At 42.2% G+C, this 27,780-nt stretch overlaps 1 protein-coding gene across 11 annotated transcripts in view; it reads left to right on the plus strand.

Annotated features, from left to right (window-relative positions):
• Positions 1-27,780, plus strand: part of TIAM1 (TIAM Rac1 associated GEF 1) — a 204,372-nt gene that overhangs the window by 81,780 nt on the left and 94,812 nt on the right. For all 11 annotated transcript variants that reach the window (XM_082393649.1, XM_082393656.1, XM_082393653.1 and 8 more), the window contains 4 exons: positions 4,299-4,746; positions 10,375-10,547; positions 25,322-25,546; positions 27,439-27,624. In XM_082393649.1, the coding sequence (XP_082249775.1) occupies positions 4,299-4,746; positions 10,375-10,547; positions 25,322-25,546; positions 27,439-27,624 (1,032 nt within the window). The remainder of the gene's footprint in view (positions 1-4,298; positions 4,747-10,374; positions 10,548-25,321; positions 25,547-27,438; positions 27,625-27,780) is intronic.

The raw sequence follows: 27,780 nt of genomic DNA on the forward strand, positions 1-27,780 counted from the left end.
GAAGCCTCTTCAGTGGAGTGGTTCTAACATGGGGAGTTTATTTTGAGCTATTTTTAGGAAATCTTTGGCTGGATCATGCACCACGTTGGGAGTTATTTCTCTGTCTAGCTAGGGTCTTACCATTTCCCTTGATCTCCTCTGACATTTGCTTTAAATTTCGGTATTTGGTTAAATGTTCTAGGACTGATCGTATGCTAAGACATCTAACTAGATAAGAAGGAACATACCTTGCATTTGCGATAAAGACTTCTGGGCTCCTGTGGGAATTTTCCCTGGGGTTGATCATCTGGATATCTTGCTTTTGGAAGAGTGGGGTGGTTGACAGGGGCTTTTAAGTGTGGGGAGAATCCGGTTTCTCAGGTGTGAAGTGTCCTTGAGATGGAGGTCGGTAGGAGGAGGAGCCCTTCGGAAAGATGCACCAGGAATGTTTGCATCACAATGATGCTGTCTTTCTTCTGAGCTATTGGAAACTGTATCACAGTGGTATACATCTTGCCATTTGAGAAGGATGGGCATTTAGGATGCAGCCTTGGAGCGGTCTTTCAGTGTGTGAACCTAGTGCCTCTACATCAGTGTACCTGTCTTTGGTTTGTTCTAGAGATTCTGAGACCTATAAACGTGTGATTCTCGTGCGGCACTTAGGCATCTGGAGCCCTGCTGTAGATGAGTGTCTCCCACACTCAAGGTGTAGGGGGTGTGGAGTCCCGTTGACCCTTCAGGTGTTGAGTAGTGCCTCTGGCTGGGTGGACATCATTTCCCACGATGCTGCAGCAAGGGTTTCTGGGTATTTGGCACATCCCAAGCTTCATGGCCAAATAGAGGCCGGAGCTGGGCAGCCACCGTCTGTTTCTGGACAGGCCGGGTCACATGTCAGTGGGAGGCTGTGCACCACTTAGCCTGCTTAACCGCTGTGGAGACAAGGTGGCGCTGGCTTGGATCACAGATCGGGAGCATTCTCCAGTGGTTACACTCCCAAAGTGTGCCAGCTCAGCTGGGGCCAGCAGACCTCTTACCTGGAGTAATCACTCCTTTGCTCGGTTTAATGGTCATCCCAGAGTTGAATACACGCAGCCTGGGCCATTGCAAGGTTGCAGTGTCAGTTGGCATGAGCACATGTTCAAGTCTGACAAAGAGGTGAGTGTCTATTGAGACCTTAACTCTTAGTTTCAGTAGAGACATCAAGGCATTCTGTAGGAGTTCATGGTTTGTGGGGATGTAGTAGACTGTTAAGAGACATGCCTGTCCAGTCTCTACCTCTGTTTCCCTCATCTTCTTTGTCATCTCCTCTTTCTCCTTCTGTCCACTTTTGAGTCTGAGCTCTTTGCCGGGAAAGTCAAGGCATATAGTTGCACAGTCACTCAGTTGTGCTGGGAAAACCTAGAAGGGGCACTGTTGAAAAACAGAGGGGAAGGCATGAAGTTGACTATTGAGACAGGATCCAGTCAGGTGCTCCCTGCGGCTGAGCCATGGGGCCATCTTGTCAGAGTGGAAAAGGTCGTTGGAGGCATGGGCTCCAACCTCCAATCTACCACCTGCCAGACTTGTGGCTTTCTGAGCCTCAGCATCTCCATGCATTCACCAAGGGGATGGTTTTGCAAGGTTCCTTCCTGTTCCAGAGCTCTGGGAATTACAAGATGCCTGGAATTAATTTCTCCTTTTTGTTCTGAAGTCTTTCTCTTATGACCTAGAGAGGATACCTGTGTAGCTGATCTTTACCTGTCTTACAGAGGGGCAACTCATCTTTTTTCATTTTTGAGGCGAGTTGATAGCTGATTTTGTCACTTCTTCCAGAGAAGGACTGAGGCATGTGAAAATGAATCCAGATGTTGGTGAGAATCACACAAACTCCACATCTCCCACCACCCACAGTTATCTTGAATAATCAGTGATGGCCGAATTTACTTATTAGATCAAAAGGGATATGTATGGTAAATGTCCTTGCCAGAGAGAAATGTGCGTTGGTAACAGCACTCTCCTGTTTGTATAGAGGACTTTGACCTACCAGATCTGGGTCCTTGATGACCATTGGTGGCGGGTAACAGGCAGGACAGCAGATGGCAAAGTGACAGAACCAACAGTCACAGGGTCTGCGTCTGAGCCGCATCCATGGTTTCTTTGACACTCTTGAGTCCCTCTACATCCCAGGGACCTAAACTCCATGTTTAGGCAAATGTTGTTGGTCCTTAGAAACTCGCTTAACCACTTCCTGCTACTATGTCCCTTCTTACCTCCTCCTTGTTTTTTCTTTTCTTTTTTTTAAATAAACTTTTTATTTTAGAACAGCTTTAGAATTACATAAACATTGCAAAGATAGTAGAAAGGGTTCCCATATACCACACACCCAGTTAACCTTGAGCCCTTGGCCGAGGTGGTATTTGCCAGGTTTTGCCACTGTCAAATTTCTACCCTTTGCACACTGTACTCCTTGTTGTGTGTTTTTGTGTTTTTTGAAGGTGTACAATGTGATGATTTAATATATGTATATAGTGTGAAATGATTACCAAAATCAAGTTAATTAACATATCCATCACTCACACAATTACCCCTTCCTCCCTCCCTTCCTTCCTTCATCTCTCTCTCTCTCTCTCTCTTGTGGTGAGAACACTTACGATCTACTTTCCTAGCAAATTTCAAGGATACAACGTGGTATCATTAACTAGAGTCATCAGGCTGTATATCAGATCCCCAGAACTTATTATAATAACTAAAAGTTTGTAACCTTAACCAATGTATCCCCATTTCCCCGGGGCCCTCAGCCTCTGGCAACCACCATTCTACCCTCTGGTTCTGTGAGTTTTACATTTTCACATTCCACATAGAAGTCAATCATACAGTATTTGTCTTTCTGTGTCTCCTTTGCTTGTTTTCATGTCTGCCTATGCCCATTTTAAGTTGCTCACTTAGGACCTATTCATGACGCGAGTGAACTCTGAGGGTCCTAACTTAGAATTGACCAGGTGAGATGTGCGGAGACATGGGCACAACACCTGTTTGGGCCTCGTGCAGGATGATATTATTATGTGGCTTGGCTCCTTCTGTCCACCCCACTGTTGCCTCTCATCAGAGATTTGAACACAAAACATTGATTTATACGGCGATCGGAATAGCCCGTTCGTTTTTACATTTTCAAACCATAATTAACTATTTATGAGACTAAAGGCTTCACAAGTGGTTAAGCCCCCAAACCACATATTACTTTGCCATCTCCTCCTATGTCAGACTCACATTCCGATTCTCTCCCTTTGAGAAAAACCAGTCTAATTTCTTGTCCATGAGACTGTCGAGCTGTGCTGTCCAATACTGCCGTCATTATCCTCCCTTGATGACTACCATTATTTAATTACTGTTTATGGAAATGCCTTTAGCACTTCAGAGCAATTAAGATTCTGATTTAAGAACAGATCTGCCTGTCCCGGAAATGTTCAACATGCGAGCAGGGGCAGTGCTTTGGAAGTTCCAAATGTTTTTAAACCGGGAATTGATACCCGCCACATCTTGGCAGTGCCCCAAGCTGTCACTTGGCCCAGGGGCGGTGAGTAGCTTGCTTTGGGCTCCTAGCGTCCCAGCTTTGAAAGGGCAACGTAATTGGAGAGCCTGCATTGGAGCTGTGAGCCCCACAGACTTTTTTAGCTCAACGTGGAGCGGGAAGCTGCTTGTTTTCAAGAAGCGAAGCTGATTGGACCCTGAGGACTCTTCCCTGCTCCTGGGCTGTGGGTCCTTGCTGGGTGAGTGGGCGAGGTGGTGCACTAGTTATCTTTTTAGTCACCAGACTATAGAATAGACTCCTAACTAGGCCCTTTGTTTAAAAAAAAAAAAAAAAAGTTATCAGTAAAGACTTCATTATCCCTTGGAACCCCCTACCTCTGGGATAACTAATCAGCCAGCACAATTTCCTGGAGCTCCAGGCAGGCTGATGAGGGTGAGGGCGCTGAGCTCTCTCAGCAGGGCAGTGGGAGCATCTCAATAGCTGATTTGCCAATTACCTAATTATCTAAGTCAGATAATCGATACGTTTTTTGAAATCTTGCTTGCTTTTTAAAAAATGTTTCTTGAACATTCCAAATTGTTGGCATTCATACCGGGACAGCTTCATGGTTTTCCTGAGCTGCCCTGCAGGCAAGTTGGGTGTGTGCGGGTCAGGGGGTTGAGGAGTGATTGGTCCAGGAGAGGTTGGGAGCAGCGGTGCCCTGTGGGGGTTGCCTGCAGCTACACAGCCCCTGGCTGGACCGACAGGAGCCCCTGGGTTACTTCTCTGCATGATGCATGTCTTCTTTTTTTTCTCCCTTTTGGCTCCCAAGGATGTTAATGCGGGCGAGGGTAGCGAGTTTGCCGACAGTGGGATCGAAGGGGCCGCCACCGACACGGACCTCCTGTCCAGGCGATCCAATGCCACCAACTCCAGCTACTCACCCCCCACCGGCCGCGCCTTTGTGGGCAGCGACAGCGGCAGCAGCTCCACCGGGGATGCAGCCCGCCAGGGGGTGTACGAGAATTTCCGACGGGAGCTGGAGATGAGTACCACCAACAGCGAGAGCCTGGAGGAGGCCGGCTCGGCGCACAGCGACGAGCAGAGCAGCGGTACCCTGAGCTCCCCAGGCCAGTCGGACATCCTGCTCACGGCCGCGCAGGGCACAGTGCGTAAGGCCGGAGCCCTGGCAGTCAAGAACTTCCTGGTACACAAGAAGAACAAGAAGGTGGAGTCGGCCACCCGGAGGAAGTGGAAGCACTACTGGGTGTCCCTGAAAGGTGAGGGAGGGAGCGTCCTTCCTGCAGCGCTGGGTACGGCCTGGGCTCCGTGGTGCACCTGTGCAAGTGATGTTCTTCGGTTACATGGGATTTCTATCTCATGCTAATTTCAAACCTTATGTCGTGGTGGTGAGAATACTTAACGTGAGATCTACCTTCTTAGCGTCGTTTTAGGCGTACGTTACGGTATCGTTGACCAAGGCACGCGGTTGTATAGCACACCTGGAACGTCATCATCTTATCGAGCTGAAACTTTATGTCCCTTGATTAGTCACTCCCCATTTTCCTTTTCCACCAATGTTTGATTTTCTTTACTGTTTCACAGTTAAGCTATGGGAGCCTCTCGTCAAGTTTTCTCATATATACAGCTGGTTCCCCTGACAGTTTGAAAGGCTTGAGTTCCAAAAGAATATTTTTTTGGAATCATTCCAAAACATGTGCCTCCCGAAGTGACTGTTTGGGAGGGAAAAATCACTGGTTTGAATCTTATGAAATTGTCATTTTGGGGGTAAAAAATGGTGGAATATTGCTAATTTCATAGGGTTCAACCCAGTGCTTAATGGAATGTCTGAGCCATCTATGTTTGTGAAAAAGTCACTGTTTTATGGTCAGACTTTGACTATTTGAGTGTGTGTGTGTATATATATAGATATATATCTATATACATGTATATATATCTATATACAATGGTATATCTATATACCATTGTCTTTCTTTTCATTAGTAAGCATAATACTTTTACATCTTGCTATTCATTATCGCTTTACACACACTTTAAAAGTATGTATATGCATTTTTGCACATCTGCATATGACTTGGTAGTGTAGAAATTGTAACACATTTGTGAGCTCTGTGTCTTAAAAAGAAAAACACTTCTCAAGACCGCTTAGAATCTTTGACACAAGCTGGATTTGAAGCAGGGTTAGTACATGGCAGGATAGGTTAGACAGGTTAACAAGCATGAAGGATGGGTCCAGGAGGAAGAAGCCTGGGCTCGGCTGGTGTGGTGCACCCGTGACTCCATCTGATACTGGATTTCACCAACTGTGGCTGGTGTGGAACAACCAATCCTAGAGGCGTGGAACAGCCTAGAGCTCTTGTGCAGTGGTGTAAACCCCCCAGGGACAAGCAGGGTTTGGGTGGGCCCCATTACTAATGCTGCCAGCTGTTGCTTCAGTACCTGGTGAAACAGAAAGGGAGCATGTTAATTAGACTGTAGGTCTTGCTGCATGTCACTGAGACCCACAGTGACAGTGCCTCAAGCAAGACAGAACTTTATTTCCCTTCCACCTAGCAGAGGTGGAGTGTCTAAGAGTGATGGGCTGACTCTTTCCTCTTAAGTCATCCAGAAGCCAGAATTCCTTTTGTCGTTGCTTGACTGTCCCTAGAGCATTGTGTTAGTCTGAATGATTAGGATAGCTCACCAGCGGGTCCAGGTTCCAGCGGAAAAATGGGGGAAGTGGAGGGTGTATCCCTCTGCGCTGAGGGTACAACCTGGAAGTTGCCTGCATCTCTTCTGCTTCCATCGCATTGGCCAGAAATGAGTCCAGCCTAGCTGCAAAGGAGGCAGGGATGGGCCCAACTGAGCACTGGGGTTTCTATTACTGCAGAAGAAAGGGGGTTGTGTGTTTTGGGGAACAACCCGCTGTCCCATAGAGGAGTCTTTCCTCTTGACAGCCGGTGCAGGGCAGCTTTCCCTACTGCCGAGGGCCTGTGTGTCTAATGTTGCTGCATGTTCAGGGTGGGATGCTGTCTTTCTCTTCATGTCTAGTTTTCAAGACTTGCTGGGTTATTTCATCTTGTTGCTCCACTTCCAAGGATGTCTTAGGAAGAGTCAGGTTCTTTCTCATGTCCTTTTCTCATTCGGAAAGTCTACCTTAGTGGTTTCAAAGTTTGAATAGATGTGGAATTCTGGCAGCCATAGTGTCTTCTGTGGAAAATCACAGGAATTGCTGATATTAAACTTTAAATTTTATTTTCTATGCTAAATCAAATACCATAATATAGTCTATATAAAGTGTATATGAAATTTTGAACACACATGTGAAATAGGAACATTGAATTTGAGCACATTCTATCAGTTTGCACATACGCACAGCACACTTTGCTTTTAGTTTTCCATTGTGAATTGGGAAAAGTGTATTTGATGTCATGGTTCTGCTTGTGAAACACAGATGTTCGTTCTGTGGGAGCATTTTGGAGAACTGCTACTGTTCTTTCTCACGCGGGACCTGCCTTGGCTTAATTTAGAGGCACTACAAGGTCATGTCTGAGGGGCCCTGCTCTCTGCTCCTCCCCTAAATGTCCACACACCACTGGACGCTGCAACCTCTGTTCCCTTTAGCAGCCCATCTTATTGTTCATTTTGTTAACTGATGCTGAGTTTTTAACAACATGATTAGAAGACCACCTGCAGTCACGGTCACCTGAGATGCTTCCTGGGTTATATCCATACCTGCCGAATCTCACAGTTTGGAGGTGGGGCGCTGTATTAGTCCCTGTACTAGAGCTGCTATAACAGAATACCACAGACTGGGAGGCTTAAACAAAAGAACTTTATTTTCTCACAGTCCTGGAGCCTAGAAGTCTCAGATCAAGGTGTCATCAGGTTTGGTGTTTTCTAAGGCCTGGGTTTGCAAATGGCTGCCTTCTTATAGTATCTTCACGTCCTCCCTCTGTACCTGTCTATGTCCAAATCCCCTCTTCTTACAAGGACAGCAGTCATATTGGATTAGGGCCCACCCTTATGACCTCATTTAATTTTAATTACCTCTGTAAAGACCTTATCTCCAAATACAGCCATATTCAGAGGCCCTGGGTTAGGCATAGGAACTTGGGGGGATATAATTCAGCCCATGACAGGCCCGGAATTTGTGGTTTAAACAGGCTTCCCAGGTGATTCTTACACTAAATATGAGAATAACACTGTTAGTGACGTAGAATAAAAATAATTAGGTGATTTTTTACTTGGGACTGGAAGCGGGGGTGTTTTGTTTCTGCTCTTCCTTTAGAGAATAAATGATCAAGGAAGGCAAGGTGTGGGTGCTCAGCCCACACACCCATTAGAGGAAGGAGGCTTCACTTTCTTGGTGACCCAGATCTGAGTGACACAATCTGTCAGGATCCAGGCCCAGAGCACAGAGCCGCCGAGTCCTTTGCTTCCTACTCCTGACAGGTCCCATTATATATTGACAAACTCAGGGCTTGTCCTTGCCACTCAAAGGCAGGGCTTGCTGCTGACTTGGGCTTGGATATATGGAGGAATAAAAAGCAGAGTACCTGTGAACCGTAGGCTAGAAAATTCTCCAAAGATTCTTTCACTTTTGACAGAATAATTAAGTTTACAAAAAAAAGGTTTTATTTAGAATTAATCTCTGGAGCGTCTCCGTCCACAACTGAAAAGCATACAGATTATGTTCAAGTGAAGATGAAGGTAAATGGACCTGTTACCAGGGACCACGTGGTTCCCAGATTTGCTGCTTCTCGTTAGTCTTAAAATTGGAACATATGGATAATTGAGTACAAGCTGATTTTTAACCACCCACCGTCACGGGTGATTGTAAACCAAAGTTGAAAAATTATGAAAACAGCAATTTGGGAAGACATAAGATGTTCAGTGTGTGGACGCCCCGTATCCATTATCTATAGGCTTCAGTCTCTGTTCTCAAACTATGGTAAAGCTGTGTTGCTCTTTTTCTGTTAAGGATCTGTTCATCATTAGCGTAATATTAGTCCTAAGGATTACTTAGAGCAAGGTTTCTCAACAGAAGGCCTGTTGACGTTTTCTGGATAATTCTTTGTCATGAGGCCTGTCCTGGGCCTTGTAGGATGTTTAGCAGCATCTCTGTCCGCTACTCACCTCCTTCTGTTCCCCACCCCCAAGTTGTGACAACCAAAAATGTCTCCAGACTTCATCGAATGTCCCTCATTCAGCAAGATTGCCTCACCTCAGGAACCTCGGATTTGGAGGAAAAGGGCCTCCCCTTTCCATTTCTTTTCTTTTTGTGTCTCTGAATCTATGTTAGCTTAAGACATGGAAAGAGGAGGTATAGATGATTCCGAATGTGACCTCTATGTTCCTGTTAAAACTTGAGATCTTCAAAATAACAGGAATTATAAGAAAAATAGGGTTGGGGCAGAACACTCCGTAAGTATATAATTAGATTATATGTAAGCAACTTATTACTCCAAAACTTAAAAAAATAGAAAACAAAACCCTACTAAAATTACACTCATAACATTCCTAATTTCTAACAAGAAATATCACAGAAAACGTACAACCTTAAGAAAAAAAAGTGAATATAACTTGAATGGATTAGAGGAAGAATCGAAACTCCTGAATTATGGAGACAAGGACAGTAGTTATAAAACCATGAAATTCAGGAACACCGTGCAGTAGACTTTTAGGCAGAGCTTACCGTCAGACTGTACCAAGGCAAACACTGTGAAACGAGTGGGCCTCGCGTGCCAGCGTGCTGCGTGCAGCTGTGCTGGGGGACATTGCATCCAGCAGCTGTTACATGCTCCTGTGAAATATTACGGGCTAGGAGAAATCGCCTTTGCACTCATGTGACTTTTCCATTGATCCCCATCGTTCTACATTGTCAGTTACAAATTTGCTTTACGGAAGTTCATACTGCAGGCGAGTAGGTTGTACTTGGAAGTCTTTGTGATTCACATAAATGGTGGCCCTTGCTTGTGGTAAGGAAGATGTTGAAGACGGACCAAGTGGCTTATGTTGAAGTTAAAGAGTCAGAAAGCTGGGCCCAGGTTTCCCCTGAAATGATGACTTGAGAGCAAGTGCTCAGTGAGTAATTACTAATAAACTGCGCCTCACGTGTAGGCCATGATGGAGGGTATCTATTGAACCCACCTTGACACAAATGTAGGAAAGGTTTTTATTGCTCCTGTCTCATTTAGTTTCACAGTATAATTAAGTGTGGACCAGGCCTCTGGCCTCCCTCAGGCCTTCATATGTGTGCGTGCATTTCTTCTTCCAGGAGGGACAAGGACATGGCTGATCTCTAGAAAAACATTTTATAGAAAAGATCTGAGACTAAAAGTCTGTCATTTCTTTTCTTATCCTGAAAGCACCTAAAGCCAGTGTTATATTTTGTTTTCTCCAAGTGCATAGTCAAAAAACCCAATAAGTTGTGTTTCCGGGTTGCATATCCTGTGAGACATATTGGGAGGGACTCCAGTGGGACAGAACTGGTGCCGGTCCTACTCAGCGGTGCTTGCTGTTCAGGCCTGAGGAGCTGAATTTACAGCCACCACTGGCCAGAGGAGCCATCAGACCCCCGTATGCCTGTGAGGATATCTGTCACATTCAAAAACAGGAAGTAAGATCTTAAAGAACTTGAGGGCATGAATGACGAAACTGTGATTTAAGAGTCTTAACACAACATTGTAAATCAACTATACTTCAATTAAAAAAAAAAAAAAAGTCTCTGTCCAAGCCCATCCAAGACTTAGTACAAGCATGGCCCCATTCTCTTTACTTCCTAGGTTTCACACTCATTTCCAGCCCTTTCCTGGTAACAGGGCACAAGCAACAGTTTCCACTACAGACGTTTTTTGTTGCATGAGCACCAGATACTCACACGGACCCCCATTCTGTCTCCTCAGGGTGCACGCTCTTTTTCTACGAGAGCGATGGCAGGTCTGGAATAGACCACAATAGCATCCCCAAGCATGCCGTCTGGGTGGAGAACAGCATCGTGCAGGCCGTGCCTGAGCACCCCAAGAAGGACTTCGTCTTCTGCCTCAGCAATTCCCTGGGTGACGCCTTCCTTTTTCAGGTTTGTTGGGCTCCTCCTTTGCAGGGCATTTCAAATCTCTTACCAGATACCTCCGTCTCCTGCCCATGTAGCTCAGCCTGTTTTCCTCTGAGTGGTGGGTTCTATCTTTTGCACGTTATAGGAACAAAAACGATGAATGACAAAATAAACGTCTATACCGAGTTCCAGGAATGATTGAACTCACCCAGAGGCCTCCACAGTGAAGCCCGAGGAGGGGTGTGGGTTGAAGGATTTTTCACTGTAGTCTCGATATCATTTGTGTAGCACTTTAGAGAAAGGATCATGAATTCCTTAATTTAGACATGATTTGCACTGTCAAAATTTTTCATCATAATATGTTCTCTTCTAATATTACTCATAAAGTAAAATCATGACATCCCAGAAATGACTAGCTATACCCAACCAGTTTCTCTTCCTCATCTTTTCAGAACTTTGTACTGAAAGTTCTTGAAGTTTGATGGTTAATTGTATTAAAAAATACTAACCTGCTTATCACTTCAGGGTTAACATTTGCTTCTATAGGGAATCCTTTGAGTTTGGTCAGTTGTGATACACTTTTTGTGGTGTTAGTTAGTTGGGCTTTCTTCATTTATTCCCATAATACAGGAATTCCTCAAGACTTTATTCCATGCTTCCTATGTGCTATGCACAGTGATATTGAGAATACCAAGAAGATATTTTGATACAGTTTCTACACTTAAAAATGTTCACATATAATATGGGAGACAGACATTGGAATGAATTGATCTTTATGATGTGGTAAACCTTGACAGTGAATGTTAAAGGAATAGTGGGGATGAACTGAGTGAAATTGACAGTGAGGATATTCCATGCCACAGAGAGAGTTGGAATAAAGGCATGGCAGAGAGTAATAGGTTATTTCACCATGTTTCTGGGTTTGTCCCCTATAGTTATTTCCATTTGGGCAATTAAAGTAAGAAATATAAAGTAGTAATTTTGTTTGTGAACAGTCAAAAAGCATGTATTTTTTCTTTCTTTCGATCTGTGATGTAAAACACACATAAGGAAGAGTGCACAAACATAAATTTATGGCTCAATGAAGTGTCACAAAGTAACCACCACCCAGGACGAGAAACAGAAGGTTCTAGCACCCTACAACCTTACATGAATACATGCAGCTTACTGGTTGAATAGAGTGAACGTGTATTATATTATCTAAGCCAGAACACTTTTGTTCATCTGGGAATGTCTTCATTTCTCCTTCATTTTTGAAGATAGTTTTGCTGGATATAGAATTCTTGATTGACAGTCTTATTTCAGTGCTTTGAAAATATCACTGTATTGCCATCTGGCCCTCATAGATTCTAATGAGAAATCACCTGTTAATCTTAAGAGGATCCCTTTTATAGATAAGTTGCTTTGTTCTTGCTACTTTGGGGATTTTATATTTGTCTTTAAACAGTTTGATTATGATATGTTTAAATATTGATTTCTTTCAGTTTATTATACCTGGAATTCATTGAGTTTCTTGGATGTACTGATGTCTATACGTGTTTGAATCACATTTGGAAAGTTTTCAGCTGTTATTTTTTCACATAGTCTTCCTGCTCATGTCTCTTCTCTCTTCTCCTTCTGGGACACCTGTTACGTTTAAGTTAGTATGCTTGATTGTGTCTCATAGATCTCTGAGACTCTGTTCATTTTTCTGTATTCTCTTTTTGTTTTGTTCCTTAGACTGAATAGTATCAGTTGACCTACTTCAAGTTCACTGATTCTTTTTTTTTTTTGCCAGTTCAAATCTGCTCTTGAGCCCCTCTGTTGAATTTTTCACTTCAGTTATTCTACATTTTAACTTTAGAATTTGTATTTGGTTCTTTTTAAAAGAGAATAATTTTTATTTCACTACTGATACTCTCTAATGATTGGAGAGATTACCTTAAGTGCCCAGAAGTAATAAATCTCTTACTCTTTCCCAAGGACCTCTGTATGTACCTCTTCAACATTTAGGCAGTTAGTTTACAGCTCTGCCGTAGTCTTCACCTCTGCTTGCACAGAGCCTCAAGATCAGCCTGAGGGGTGAGCACAGGGCCTTCTCAGGGTTTTCTGAGCATGTGTACAGTTCTGTGCATGTATGTGACCTTCTAAATTCTGAGGACTATGGATATCTTACTCCCCAGCTTTTCCTAAAGTTTCTCAGTCAACTCTTTTTTGCCCCAACTGTTACCACAACCTCAGGCAACTGTGATATTAAACAGTTGTCACTGATTGCTTTTTACAAACAGGCCTGGAGTAAAGGGTTGTGTACACGAATGAGTTCTGAGTCAAGTCAAATAGCTACAAGCCCTGTGAATGGGGATTTCTTATGCAGTATTAAACAGGTCAGATAATGACTTTTCTGAGAATGGTGTTTTGGGGGAGCTCCAAACCCATTCTGCCCCCTTCAGTGGCTGTCAGACTGCTGGTTTTCACATGAATGTGGAGATAGAGAGACGATGATGGGAATAGTGCATTAAGATACCCTTATACTTAATATTGTTACTGAGATTCAGCCTTTTTTTTTTTCTTCAATAAATGCACCTCAATTAAGTCACAAGACTTAATTTCCAGAGTTCTGAAAAAGTCCATCTTGACAATTTTTGCCAGTGTTGTTATTGCTTTTATGGAGGATCATCTTTTTGAGCTTCTTATTCTCCCCTTGCTTCTGATGGACTCATGAGGACACTTTAGAGACTAGACAATTTTAAGAGTTATAGCAGCACTATTAACAATTACGCCAGGATAATAGGCATAAGTTTCAATAGTCCTAGGCTAACTGGGACGTATGGCAACCTTTCCATATGTACATTTGAGTTGACCCCAGTTTGTAGGGATCCTGAGCAGTATTGCTATGAGTATTCATTCTTCTCTCTATGTTCAGGATACATTTGTCCACATTTCTTTTGGTACATACCTAGGACTGGCATTGCTGGGTCATGGGATATATGCACACATTCAAGTCTGCTAGATACTGTCAGTTTCCAAAATTATTGAAATAATTTATGCTCCCATCAGCAGCCTAGGAGAATTCCAGTTCTTCCTCATCCTTGTCCACACGTGTTATTCTCAGATCTTGTTTTTAAAACTCTTAGTGTGAAGTTGAGCACGTTTTTATGGGTTTAATGACCATTTCAATATCATCTTTTGTGAAGTTTTTATTTCAGTCTCCTGCCTGTTTTTCCATTTAGTTGTCTTTCTTCTCTTGATGATTCATAGCAGTTTTTTTACATATTTTGTATATCATCTCTTTGTTGATTATATGCATTGCAGATATCCTTTTCCACTAGGTGACTAGCCTTCTACTCTCTTAAAGGTATTCTTTGTTATACCAAAACTTTTAAATTTTAATGTAGTCTCATTTCTCAAGTCTACCTTTCTCAAGCTCTCCCTAATGGGTAGTGCTTTGTGTATCCTATTAAAAAAACTACATGCTCTGTTTCCTGAAAATATTCTTCTATATAACTTATAAACCATTGTGTTTCCAAATCTAGCATAGCTTTTTAGTAATTAATGGGATATCTTGCCAATGAGGAAATGCCTAACTACTCTAACAATAACAACAATAACATTATTATGATATCAGCAGTTATCTTTTACTGCGCCCTTATTGTATGCCACTGCCTTGAAAGTGTTTTACAACGTGAATCCACTTAATTCTTCCAGAAATCAGTGAGTTGGATTGTGTATCCATATTTTGACCAATTGATGTGGATTGTGTACCCCCTTTTGTGAAGCTAAGGCTTACAAAGGCTAATGATTGGATGTCAAGTCACAGTTACTGAGTGTTGGGGCTGGATTCAAACCAAGCCTCTCTTTCGCCAAAGCCCCTTATTGTCTAAGTATATTATTTATCCCATTACTATCACTACTTACCCTAAGAAGAACATGGGCAAGAATCAGTGATTACAGTAAAAAGTGACTTTTTCTCATTCTTAGAATTAAGCCACTCATTGGGAATATTTCAAAACTGTAACTTGATTTTGGCCATTCTTGCCTCATTATACAGGTTAGATGATAATCTCATTGATTTCAGGATACTCTCTTTTTTACCTACACACCCATGACGTGAATTCCTTTTGAAAGGACTTTCCTGGCCATAAAATTGCTAATAGAATCTGAATACCCATTAGGTCACATTGAATACAATTCTTTTGTGGCAACATAGGACCTTATTCATGAAAACCTCTGTGTCCTCTTGTTTTGGTGAAATTGTTATGCTACTTACGTGGGATAGAGCACAAAATGAACCTTTTCAGAGGAAATTACTGCTCTTTGGGATCCATGGGGCGTTTTCTACCTTCTACTTATTGTAATCCACATGACTCTGGAGGGGCTGAATTTGAAAGGAACCTGTGTGTGTAGGGGGTGAGGCTAAAGCGAGGGAGATCAAGCACGATTATGGAAATAATTTGTAGGTTATTCCAGCCCCAGGGCTCAGTTCAGTGCACACAGTTTCCAGAGCTCGTATGCTTCTGATCTGATGCTGTTATTCAGATTCGCCCATGGAAAGGAGATTCATGTTACCAGCAGAAGTAGAAAAGGGGTTTTGTGTGCCGGATGGGGGTGGGAATGGGCATGAATGTTAGAGCAGCTTATATAGAAGAAGTGCTACCCTGTCTGCAAAGGGAGGCTATAGCTCCTGCATTTAAACTATTTTAATTAGCGTTCTTCCCTCCAACTGGAAGCCAGAAATAGCACCCATCACCTACAAAGTACCGTTTCCTCTCGGCCCTCTCTTCATCCATTACGGGAGGAGGTTACATACAATTCCAAAAAGCTCAGTGACTTTTATGGTAACGTATCCTAATATTAGTTTTAAATTCCTATATTAAATGCCTTGGGAACATAGTTAGCAGGCAGAGTAAGAATGATGCCTGATTGCGTAGAAAATCATATGCAATTATATATCTAAAGAAGTGTAGAAAATATTATCTCTAAGGGGTCATTGCCTTTCCATAGAATGTTTCTTATCATTAAGAATGTCACTTGTATGAGGCTACAGCATGCATATATATATATATATATATATATATATATATATATATATTTTTTTTTTTTTTTTTTTTTGCTGATCCCAAACTCCTAATTTTTATAGCATGCATATTTTAAAAAGACCCTTTTAAAAAAAGAATAGTATTTATATCTTTATGTTGAGTTGGGGATTGGATGTGATAATGCAAGTCAGGTGTCTGATAGCAAATGCTCAATAAATGTTATAGTTAGCATTTTAATTATAAGAAAAAGAGACTAGTTCCCCAAGTATCTTTACAGAAGTTGAGTGTGGCTTCTCTGTGAAAAGTCTAAGGCTTTGAGTTTTATCATGCTCTGGGGAATTATATTCAAGTGCCACATCTGGTTCTATGTGTCAGACTCGATGAAGGTCATTGGCATATGCCCTGGACAAGGGCAGCCAGATTAGGAAAAAATCTGGAAATCCTCTTTCACAAGGAGCATCAAGTGGACTTGGTAGAAAAGACTTAAGAAAGGATTTAGTATCTTGGACTTGAGTAGATTAACATCCAGCCTCCCTCGTAAGTAGGCACCATCTCTGCAAGGCCCCCGACGGCTGGTCAGCCTGGACAGCTGGACAGCTTCCATTCCTGGGAAGCTCCCAGCTCTTTAACCATCTACTTTGTTAGTTGGCTCCAAGTTCTAGAAAGTTCTTCGCCATGTTGAGATAATACGTTCTTTCCGGTGACTTTTGCCATTTCCCTTTGCTTCCATATTCTCCCCCAGAGTTTAAAGTAAGCCTTTCCTGCTTATTCTTTCTCATAACCTTCTAAATACTTGAAAACAGCTCTCATTTCCCTCCGCCATGTCTCCTGTTTAGGTCTCCCTGCTTGAGGTTTCCAAGCCAGTCTCCCTATGATTCAGTTCCTCTCCTTGAGGTTCTCCCTTGTAATCGTGTTCCAGAACCTGATACCCTGTCAGGTTCCGCCCTGTGCCGCCTGCATTTAGGTTCCTGTTCCTCTCATTTCCTCCATGATGCTAGTGTCAATTCCTTAATTTATTAGAAACCACAACAAACGGTTGACTCATACCCAGCTTGTGGTCTATCAAACCCTCAGCATCAAGGTCTTCTCCATCTTATTTTAATAGATTTTTTGAAAAGTCCAAATGCAGAACTTAGATTTACCTCTTTGAAATTTTGTCTTTGTGGTTTTCGTCCTTCTAATGATATCATCTAGGATCTTAATTTGATCTTCCCTGATGTTTATATCCCTCCTAACTTAGAGTTATCTACAGATATGACAAACTTAATGTTTGGTCTGTATTCTCTTTGTTAAGTGTTGACTTGGTCTCTAGCTAAAGTCCTGTTTTCTCATCACTGTAGATCATTTCCCTGCCTCTCACCAGCCACTTTAGAAATATTTACCTTTGGTTTTGGCATAAGTTAGTCGTGAAGAAGGGTCACCGATGGCATGTGTGGAGCTCCAGGCCAAATTTTTTAATCTCTGTAAAGAATTGGACTCAACCCAGATCATCTTGTCAGCACCATTCTGGTGGCTCAGTCTTATGCCATCTGGTGAATGAAATAGCAGATATGACCCACGAGCCATAGACTCAAGTTCAAGAGCTCCTTAGGGCATCTTATTAATGCCCCATTTGGGATAGAGGATCAGAGAGCTCCCTGAAGGAGAGAAAGTGAATGGGGTCCCTCCTGGACTCTGCCCATTCCCGGTACCAGAAGGGGCCTTTTCAAAGGATGAGGTGCCATTGGCCCTGCTCTAAGGAGAGTATTGTGGGAGAATATGGATGTTGAAGTGCAAAATGATGCACAGCGCTGGTAATTGTTTGCAGTGCATGCCCTACTATTAGTGTGTTCAGCGGTTTCTCCACATATGTTAAAAGTACAGCGCAGAGATATAATTGTGGCTGAGTTAGATTTTAACATATAATTTGTATACTGTTAGGTATCATCCAAATAATGTTACTAACAGTATTCCTCTTCCTTTTTACAATATTTTAAATTTGTAATTAAGTCAGTATGAACAGATAGCTTCATTTATTTATTTATGTATGTAATTGAAGTATAGTTGAGTTACAATGTTGTATTTGTTTCAGGTGTACGGCAAAGTGATTCAGTTATATATATATATATATATATATATATATATATATTCTTTTTCAGATTCTTTTCCATTATAGTTTATTACAAGATGTCGAATATAGTTGCCTGTGCTACACAGTAGAACCTGGTTGTTTATCTAATTTATATGTAATAGTTTGTATCTGCTAATCCCAAACTCCTAATTTATCCCCCTGCCCCCCTGCTGCCTTTCCCCTTTGATAACCATGAGTTTGTTTTCTATGTCTGTGAGTCTGTTTCTGTTTTGAACACATAGTTTTAAATAATTCAATTAACCTTAAAAGAATTAAAGTGAAATTCTCTTCCCATACTTCCTTACCCTCCCTTCCAATCCTCACTCCCTTAAGCAACTGTACTCCACTATTTTAACTGGTTGTGTTTTTTGTTGTTTTGTTTTGTTTGTTTGCTTTTTCTTGCATTTACCCTCATTTCTCATCAATATGCTTATACTGTTACTGACCAGGATTCTTGGACTCCTTAATCAATAGAAATTGGTTAAGAGGCCAGATGAGAAGTTCTGGCAAGGCTTTACTGGGACTCGAGCTGCAACATGAGGGAGAGAAACAAGAAACAGTTTCCCTTGCTCACTCTCTGAAGGGGGGCAAGCTTGACCCTTAAATGGGGTGAGGGTGGGGATGGATTGGGGGGTCGGGCAGGAGGGGTGGTTTGCCCACCCCTTTGGTGGTGCTATGTGCAGGGATCGTGCACAGTACCCTGCTTTTGCTCCTGACACCTCAAAAGTGGCAGCTGGGTTTTTGGTCTTTTTGTATCGTATTGTTCATAATTTGCTCCAAGTGCACTTGTATGCAGTTATTTTTAGTCCCTTATAGTTACTTTGTATTCTATTGCTGGTGGAGATGTTTGTCCAGGTGCAAGTACTGCAGCAAAGGGTCCCAGGTCCCAGCCTGTCTCAATACTATTTCTTAACTGACCTTAGACATGAACTACTGATGTTCTGTTATGATAAATGAATATCTATCTGTATTATATACACATTCTCCTTTCCTCATCTTCTATATGGTTGCATGAAAATTTGGGGTTAAATTGGTAGTCCCTTTTATGCTGTTTTGATGTCACCGTGCTGTATGACCGTATAAATAGCATTAGCTGCTGAGCCAAATAGTGTACTATCATTTTATTTCCTTTCTTGAACAACATTTTGTTTTTTGCCCGTAGTTAATGATTATCTTTTTTTTTTTTCCTGCTTAATTTGCTTATTTCTGGTTACTTCACAATATTTTCTAAATCTCCAATTCATTAAATAGTTGATCAGTACTGTTTTTTTCCCCTGGAGCCTGCCCTCCCCTGGCCCTGTATCCTCCTGCTTCAATCTTGTCTCTCTCTAGGCCTCATGCATAACAGTCACCGTGTTAACTCATCCATGTGCTTTGGTGTCTGCCTTTTATGCTGGAGGCTTTCATCACATGTCTGGTGATCCTTAGTTGTCTGACCACATTTAAGTATGAGATACCAAAGAAGTGCTTGGATCTCATCAGTGCACATTGTCATCTGCTGGGGGCTATGACAGCATGAACAGATTGGGAGGCCTTTTGTGGAGTGGGTCCAGTTGATAATATTTGTTGGCCTTTTCTGGGGGCTACTCAGCTTTGCCATGGCCACTCAGTGGGTCAGGTTTCCCTGTACTCCTTTGTTTGCAGTAAACAGTTCCTTCTTTTTTTGTGTCTGGCTTCCTGGAGTCTGGAGCCTCTCTTATTCTTGAAAGAGTTCACCTTGGGTGGGTGAGAGGTTGGGAGGTAAGGGTGGGAGTGGTGCCCAGTTACATGACTTTCTCCAGTGGATGAGAGGAGCCCCAGATTACAATTATGGGGTCATATCTGTCATTCTCTTTATAGGTATTAACACTGATGGTTTAATTAAGTCTTGCATAAATAAAACTCTAAAATGTGTTAAGCAGAGGACCAATGAGAAAAAAGACTTTTCAGGAACTCACACAGGAACTTCATTCCCACCTAGCCTCTTAAAATTAATGCATAACTTTATTCCTTCTCCTTTTTGTTCTTTTAAAGTGGAAAAAAGAAGTTCAACCTACTTTACAATTATTCTTGTGCTTCTATAAACTCAAATTATCTGACATTTTACTTTCCTAGATCTGGCATATGTTCTCTAGTACCTCTCTTGTTTCAAATGAATTTCCCTTTTCCTGCCACTCACGTAAATCATTGATTATCTGGAATCACGAAGTATCCTCCATTCAGTTGGATAATTGAAGCTGGATCTATTTAAATACATAATGAAGCCCTGTGCTTCATCTTAACTGTGCGCTCAAAGGGGCTCTTATGCAAAATGCACTTTTTGCTGATTATGTTCCTCTGTCAGCAGGAACTTTGCTTATTCCCTTCACTGAACTTTATACAGTATTTATAGCATCCCCAGCAGGCAAAAAGGAAGCAGCACACAATTCACTCTCTCTACCTGTCTCCTGCTGTTTGTTTAGTGGAAAGTGATGCATGTGGAAGAAGTTGAGAGGGTACCACTTGGTGGTCTCTCCTTCCTGCCTTTTTGACCACTGGATTCTGATGGAGGGCGCTGGAGTGGACCTGGTATCCCTAATTAAACTTGCCTGGTTCGAGAAGGTGATGCAAGGTTGGCGGCTTTGAAAAGCTTTTTCTAGCATGTCAGAGTTTAAATCCTGGTGTGGCCACACTGGAGAACACTGTATCAAGTTAGTGGTCTGCTGTGATCAGCTCAGAAGTGTTAAGCCTGCAAACGGCTAGGAACTGTTTGAAGAGTTGTCTCTACTTAACCTGCTGTTGACAGCAGTCAGCGCAGTCTTTGCCCACCCTCTCCGTCACACGTAGCCCGTGTATGCCGCTGCCAAAGGACAGACTCTGCTGAAAAGCTCATTTAGTGAATTGTCCTTCTTAGAAATTGATTTGTCCTAATGGTAGAGAATGGCAGAGACCGCTGTTTTATTTAGGCAGGACAGTAGGAGCAAAAATTCTCTCTAATGGAACTGCCTTCAGCCTCTGACGGGTTTTAAAAGCGGTTGGAGGCTTGAGCGTACTTAACGGTTAAAAGGCTGATGGCTAAATTTTTCATAACGTTGTGATCATACTTTTCTAAACATCTTTCTCTAGGTTATGAGACTTGGTATGTTTTTTCCCCTTCTTTTTATGTTATCTTATTTAAAAATTTTTAAGTTGTGCTAAAATATACATAACATACCATCTTAACTGTGTCCAAGTGCACAGTTCAGCGGCATTAAGTGCATTCACGTTGTTGTGCGCCCATCACCACCATCCATCTCCAGAGCTCTTTCCATCTTGTAGAACTGAAACTCTGTACCCATCGAACTCCCCATTTTCCTCTTCCCCTAACCACTGGCAACCACCATCTTCCTTTCTCTTAAATAAATAAATTCCAGGATAGCTACACCTTTCAAAGGATGTTTAGCTTCATCAACTGATATGTTTCCTTCATTTCCACCTCTTAAGTGGGAGGCAAACATAAACTCTCTGACATGAGAATGGGGTGTGTTGCCCTTGGCTGAGTTTGAGGAGAATCTCACAGGCGGAAGGAAGAAGGGACTCTCTTTACATTAAGTGAAGAGACCAAAAAGCTGTTGTTCTGCAGAACCTATCAGCTTGTGGCTCCTCTTGGAGGGTAACTGTATTATACAGACTCTTATTTAAAAAACATCACTTATTTTGAAATGGAATTCTTACTTTGCTAGTGTATCAGTCAGGATGGGTTAGATTATGCTGCAGTAAGGAGCAACCCTCACATCTCCATGGCTTAACATACCTTTTCATTCCGGCCATGTGTCTGTAGGACTTTGGCTATGAAGCTCTTCTCATCCTAGACACTTAGGGACCCAGGCTGACAGAAGCTCCATCTGGCCCCACAATTCCAGGACTGTAAGCAAAGAGACAAGAATAGGGTGAATCAGGCTTTTGTTTACTAGTAACACATGGTGCTTCTACTCAGATTCATTGTCCCCAGCCAGGTGACATAGCCACACCTAACTTCACAGGGAGCAGGAAAATTCCATCCCTCTGTGTCCCTAGGGAGAGCTCAAAAGGAGTGGGCAACACTAAAAACCCCACAGCTAGGCTTTTAGAGCAATTGGTGAGAGCTGGGGGGGCGGGGCTCTGGAGTGGTGTGCGTAGCATATTAAAAAAATTTTTTTTAAAGAATAGGATTGACGGAGATCAGGGTTTATAATAAATGACCGTGTCATCTCTAACTTTACCGGGCTTTAGTTTCTTCATCTGTAAAATCGTCCCCTGGACCCCTTCTAGATGAATATATTTATTGAAAATGTTAAGTTTGTAACTTGTATTTAGCAGAGTTTGTATCAGGAGTTTTAAGCTCTTTCTAATTGTTCCTCAGATATTATGTCAGGGTTGTAGGTATTTACTTTTCTTCCCCTGGGGAGGGGGCGGGAGAGGGGAGGGAAGGCAGAGCTGAGTGAGGATCGTCTTGGGGGAATGGATACTGACCTCTCACTGAGCACTGATGGACCAGCTGTTTTTACTGGAGACACATCCTCTCCTCATTAGTGACATGCTACCTCTGCATGGATTCCATCTGAAACACCCCCCAGTATCCTTTTCACATGGGTGAAAACACCAGCTCCCTTCACATCTAAAAGCTCCTTGTTTCCATGGAGCTGTGCATACAAAGGGGAAAAGCATATTTTGGCTCAGGGGACTAGCTGTTTATCAGATGCTGCCAGGCACTTTAGAGGACAAAGAAGTGATGCTGGAAAAGGTCATGCTGTTGGGAACTTCCACTACAACCTTGCAGTGACAATTTTTCCTGAAAAATAGACTCTGAAGGGTAATCTTTTTTTAAGATAGTTATAGAAAAATTATGCTTAAATATTAGGGTACTATATCTTGGAAGGATCTTTTTAAAACTTTCTATTAAAGGATAACATATACACAGAAAAGTACACATCTTGATGATGTTTCACAAGCTGGGCACACCCGTGACATAACACTCACATAACCAGCGCCCTGATCAAGAAGCAGAATGTGGCCGGCACCCCAGAGACCTCCCTGTGCTTCCTTCCAGATGCTACCCCTCTCCCCACAATTCCCATCAAACAACTCTTCTCACTTCTAACTGTGTACGTTAGTTTTGCCTGTGTTTGTACTTTATATAAATAGAGTCTTATAGTCTATACTCTTCCGTGTCTGGCTTCTTTTCCTCAATGTTATGTGTGTGAGATTTATCCATATTGTAGTGGGTAGTTACTGGTCTTTCATTCTCGTTGCTGTGTAGTATGGCCCTGTGTGATTATACACATTATTCATTCATTCTCCTGTAGACAGGTGTTGGGATAGTTTCTAGTTTTGTCCATTGCAAGTTGTACTGCTGTGAACATTTTGGGACATATATTTTGGTGAGCACAGGAATGCATTTCTGTTGAGAATATACCCACGAGCGCATTTCGGGGGTCACAAGGTGTGCATAGATTCCACTTTAGGAGGTAGTACCAAATAGTTTTCCAAACCAGTTATACCAGTTTGCTCTCCAGCAGCTCATAGGAACTCTGGTTGCTCCATATCTTCACCAGCACTTGGTATTTTCTTCTTGGAAGTTTTTCTTTCAGAAAAGAATCCTTACTTGATTGTTTTCCCATCTGAACTGATTCCTTCTCTAATAAATTTTAGAAAGTGGGGGGAAGGGGGCGGTGAATAACCCCATCTGGCAAAATACCCACTGATGCCGAGGCACGGAGAGACAGCAAACGTTTTAGTTGCACCAGGCAGGAGGAAGCATGGTGGTTTTATATGTTGGGGGATCTTAAACTCTGTGTTTTTCTTGAATAACTTTAAAGTGATACACAAAGACAAAATGTAACGTAGTTACTTTCCAAGAGGAGATTAAGTATTAAGAATTCGAAGTGGAGTTTTTAACTCTCAAAGAATTAAAGGGGGGTGAAATGGATAAAGGTAGTCAGTTATAAGCTTCCAATTATAAGATGATTAAGTCCTAGGTGTGTAGTGAAAAAAAAAAAAGATGAATCTCATATACACACATTGCATTTTTTCCTGACTTTCTCTACCTACAAGTGTTTACCTTTGACTTCCAATGTCTTTATCTCTTCTTCTTTTCCCACTCAGTCCTCACAAAATGATTCCATTTGCTTTATCAGGTGGTACTTCTGCTGTTTCTTTAGGAGAATGTCTAGCTATTGAAGTCTTCTTTAGATACAGGCAAATATTTTGTTGTAAACATAACAACTGCCAGATTGTCTAGGTTTGTCCAGTGTGTGGTGTCTCTGCTGGCAGACGCCATTTGTAACATTTGATGCAGTTTCTTTTGTGGAATATGATGAGCCTCAGAAATAATATAGACACCTGGGGCGGTGCCTTCACTTAAATTTCAGTCATGTGGGTGGGGTCCTGTTAATAGAATTTTGTTTGCAAACCATGGCTCAAATGAGTCAGGAAACTAAGAAGATGCATCAGAGGGAAAAAAAAAAATAACAGTGTTTTGTGCGTGAAAAATGATGCCGTCAGCTACTTTAACATTGAAGTAGCCAAATAGACCCTTTGTTCAGATGAGCTAACTTCTGAGCATTTACTGAACTTCTCTAGGTTTGAGGCGATACTCATTGATTGAGTTCCTAAAGAATTAATCATGGCACATTGTTACCCATGAGCTATCCCCCCAACTTTTGCCTTTCAGAACACTGTGAGTCACAGCAGGCCCACTTTGAGGTTACCTGCCCATTGGTGGCTGTTACCCAGCATTGTCTTTAAATCCCCTTCGACCTGGTCATTCTTAGTGGCTGGGATCCTGCTGAGTGGTTGCTATGCCTAGGCACTTCCCTAAGCCGCTATTGCTTCTCCCTCCTTGAACTACCTTCCCAGCCCTAGTTTTGTCATGGCTGCTTGACTCTGGCAGGGGACCTGTGGATTGGAGTCACTGTGCTTCACTGGGGGAAGGTTTGTTGCATCTTCCTTGGCCAATAATATCCCTCGGCCTCACTCTCACCATGGAACTGACCAGTCCTCTCTGGAAACTGACCTGTGCTTCATAGCAACCCACTTAACTGGAAACTAAGCTGTCTGTATAGGATTATCACATATACAAGTATTTTAGTGCAAACTACCATAGACTGGGTGGCTTAGAAACATTCTGGAGGCTGGAAGTCTGAGATCAGGGTGGAAGCATGATTGGGTTCTGGTCAGGCCCATTCTGTGATTCATAGATGGCTGTCTTCTTGTTGTGTCCTCACATGGTAGAAGGGAGCTAGCTAGCTCTTTGGCTTCTTTCTTAGAAGGGCACTAATCTGCTGTATGAAGGCTCCACCCTCATGACCTAATTACCTCCCAAAGGCCCCACCTCCTAATACCATCACACTGGGGGTTATGATTTCAATGTTTGAACTGGGGGGGGCGGGGACACAAATGTTCGGTCCACTGCAACAAGTGAGTTCAGTAAGTACATTGGGTGAGCAGACATGGTGGCCGCATTCCCATCAGCTGTTGGGGGCTGGGGGTTGGGTGGGGGGGTTGGTGTCTGACCTAAGACTAACTTCTTTTAGGTGTTCTCTGAAGGAGGAGTTCAGAAAGGTTAGCCTTCCTCATGGGGTGTCTAGACCTGCCTCCTTGACGCCCAGCCATGGCTTGTCTGGAAATGCACTGGTTTGTCTATGATAACCTGAGAGGTGGCTGTTTCTTCTTGGCCCCCACCTCCCCCATCACAGACCACCAGCCAGACGGAGCTGGAGAACTGGATCACTGCCATCCATTCTGCCTGTGCAGCCGCTGTCGCAAGGCACCATCACAAAGAAGACACGCTCCAACTGCTGAAGTCGGAAATCAAAAAACTGGAACAGAAGATAGATATGGACGAAAAGATGAAGAAAATGGGCGAAATGCAGCTGTCTTCAGTCACTGATTCAAAGAAGAAGAAAACTATATTAGATCAGGTAATTGTTCTTCCGTGTTTAGACGTGGGCGTAATCCTTAGGTCTTGAAAGTTTTTCTGCTGCCTTGGAATCGAGAAACATTATCGGTTATCTCACTGTCAGCCTGTCATCCTGACTGCTAAATTCTTTATTGTGACTGTCAGTTTTCCTCACCCGTTGTTCACAGTTGATTGTTATGAACTAAAGGGAACAATATTAAATTGAATGAAAGACAGAAATCTAATAGCAGAGCCCACCTGCTCCCACCAATGGCATGCTGTTCTTGGGGATCTGTGTAACTGGAAAGTCTGCAATTTCATTCCCCGCGTTATCAGGTTAACTTGGTGCTTAGCTGTGATGGGGATTCATTCCTGACTCCTCAATAAATTCAGACTTCTAAATTTAGGGGAAAGGTAGAGTGTGTTTTAAAAATATATGTATAATTGCTGTATATGTGCACAAGTATATTTCATGCTGAAAAGGAAAGATTTCGTGAGATAAGAGAGGACATTTTTGCCTTCCATTTAGTTGTTTTAAAGTCAGTGATAGCCACCTAGTAACACTTTGAAACTTTGCCTAATATGTTGGGAAATAATTATGTGAATAAATACTATTTAAATAATTGACCAGCATGTGATCTTCCATATTTCTTCTCTGTCTATTCTTTCCCTTTATTACCCGGTACTGTATTTTTTTTAAACAGAGGTAAAATTCACATAACACAAAATTAACCACTTTAAAGCGTACAGTTCAGTGGCATTTAGTACATTTACAATGTTGAGTAACCACAACCTCTGTCTAGTTCCAAAACATTGTCATCTACCTCAAAAGGAAACCCCATACCTTTTAAGCTGTTGTTCCCCTCTGCCCCGGCATTCTGTCTCTATGGATTTACCAATTTCGGATGTTTCATACAAATGCACTTGCATAATATGTGACCCTTTGTGTCTCACATCTTTCAGTTAGCATAATGTTTTGGAGATTGATCCACATTTCAGTATGTACACTTCATTCCTTTTACGGCTGAATATTATTCCATTGTATGTATACACCACAATTTGTTTACGCATTCATCTGTTGGTAGACGTTCGGGCTGTTTCCATTATTTGACTGTTGTGAACAGTGCTATGGATATGTGTTTACACTAACACTGTATTTTAAGTTGAAGTAAAAAGGTAGATATCAACCATTAATCAATAACCACATCATAGCTAACATCTCTGAGCCTTCACTATATGCCAGACCCTGGTCCCACACTTATTCTTGCATTATCTTATTCAACCATCATATCAGCCTCAGGAGGTAGGTATTATTTTGCCATTTTGAAAAATGTGGAAATATCTTGGCTATATCCTCTGGTTGGAACTATGTATTCCAGAGTCTGGGTCTACACCATCTAGTTTTCCACTGTCCCACCCTGTACTCTCTACCACCCACCTCTTCCCAAAAGCTCTTGGCCTATTTGCCTCTGATTTTGAAATCACCTCGCTTTTCTTCTTCTCTGTCTTCCTATGAAAAACCACCTCTTGGTAAGTCATATAATCCTCCAGTGCTGGAAATCCTCCATTTTTTTACGTCTTCTGCCTTGGATTTGTGGTCCAGAGCCTGGAGCTAATGGACCTATCATGGCCGCAAATGTGAAATCTATGATGGGAGGGAAGAGAGCAACTAAGGATATCTCTTCTATTTATCATACTGAATTTGTGACTATAGATCTTTGCAGAAAAGCATGTAAGCTGTGGAAACAATAATACTTGACCTATTACCTAAGAAATTTAGGGTACCTGCTATTTACCCCTTAGGACTAAAATTAATACCTTTATAACAGAAATTTGTAACATTTGTGTGGGATAAAATTAACATTTGTTTTCCCTTTTTCTCCCCACTCTTTTCCCATATTTTCACCACTGTAGATCTTTGTTTGGGAGCAGAATCTTGAACAGTTCCAAATGGACCTGTTTCGCTACCGCTGTTATTTAGCCAGCCTCCAAGGTGGGGAGCTGCCCAACCCTAAAAGACTACTTGCCTTTGCAAGCCGTCCAACGAAAGTGGCAATGGGCCGCCTTGGAATCTTTTCTGTATCATCTTTTCATGCGCTGGTGAGTAGAAACTAATGTATTTTTGAAAAATATTCATCTTGACTATTAATCCTGAGCCCGACTTGACAAGAGTCTCTAAAGTAGTTTTCTAGTTTACTGCTCTGTGTGGATTTCTGATATGTCCTCCCTCGGTCATGGATGCAAATCTTCACTTGA

Source organism: Balaenoptera borealis (assembly GCF_965194805.1).
Source record: "Balaenoptera borealis genome assembly, chromosome: 5".
Classification (NCBI taxonomy): domain Eukaryota; kingdom Metazoa; phylum Chordata; class Mammalia; order Artiodactyla; family Balaenopteridae; genus Balaenoptera; species Balaenoptera borealis.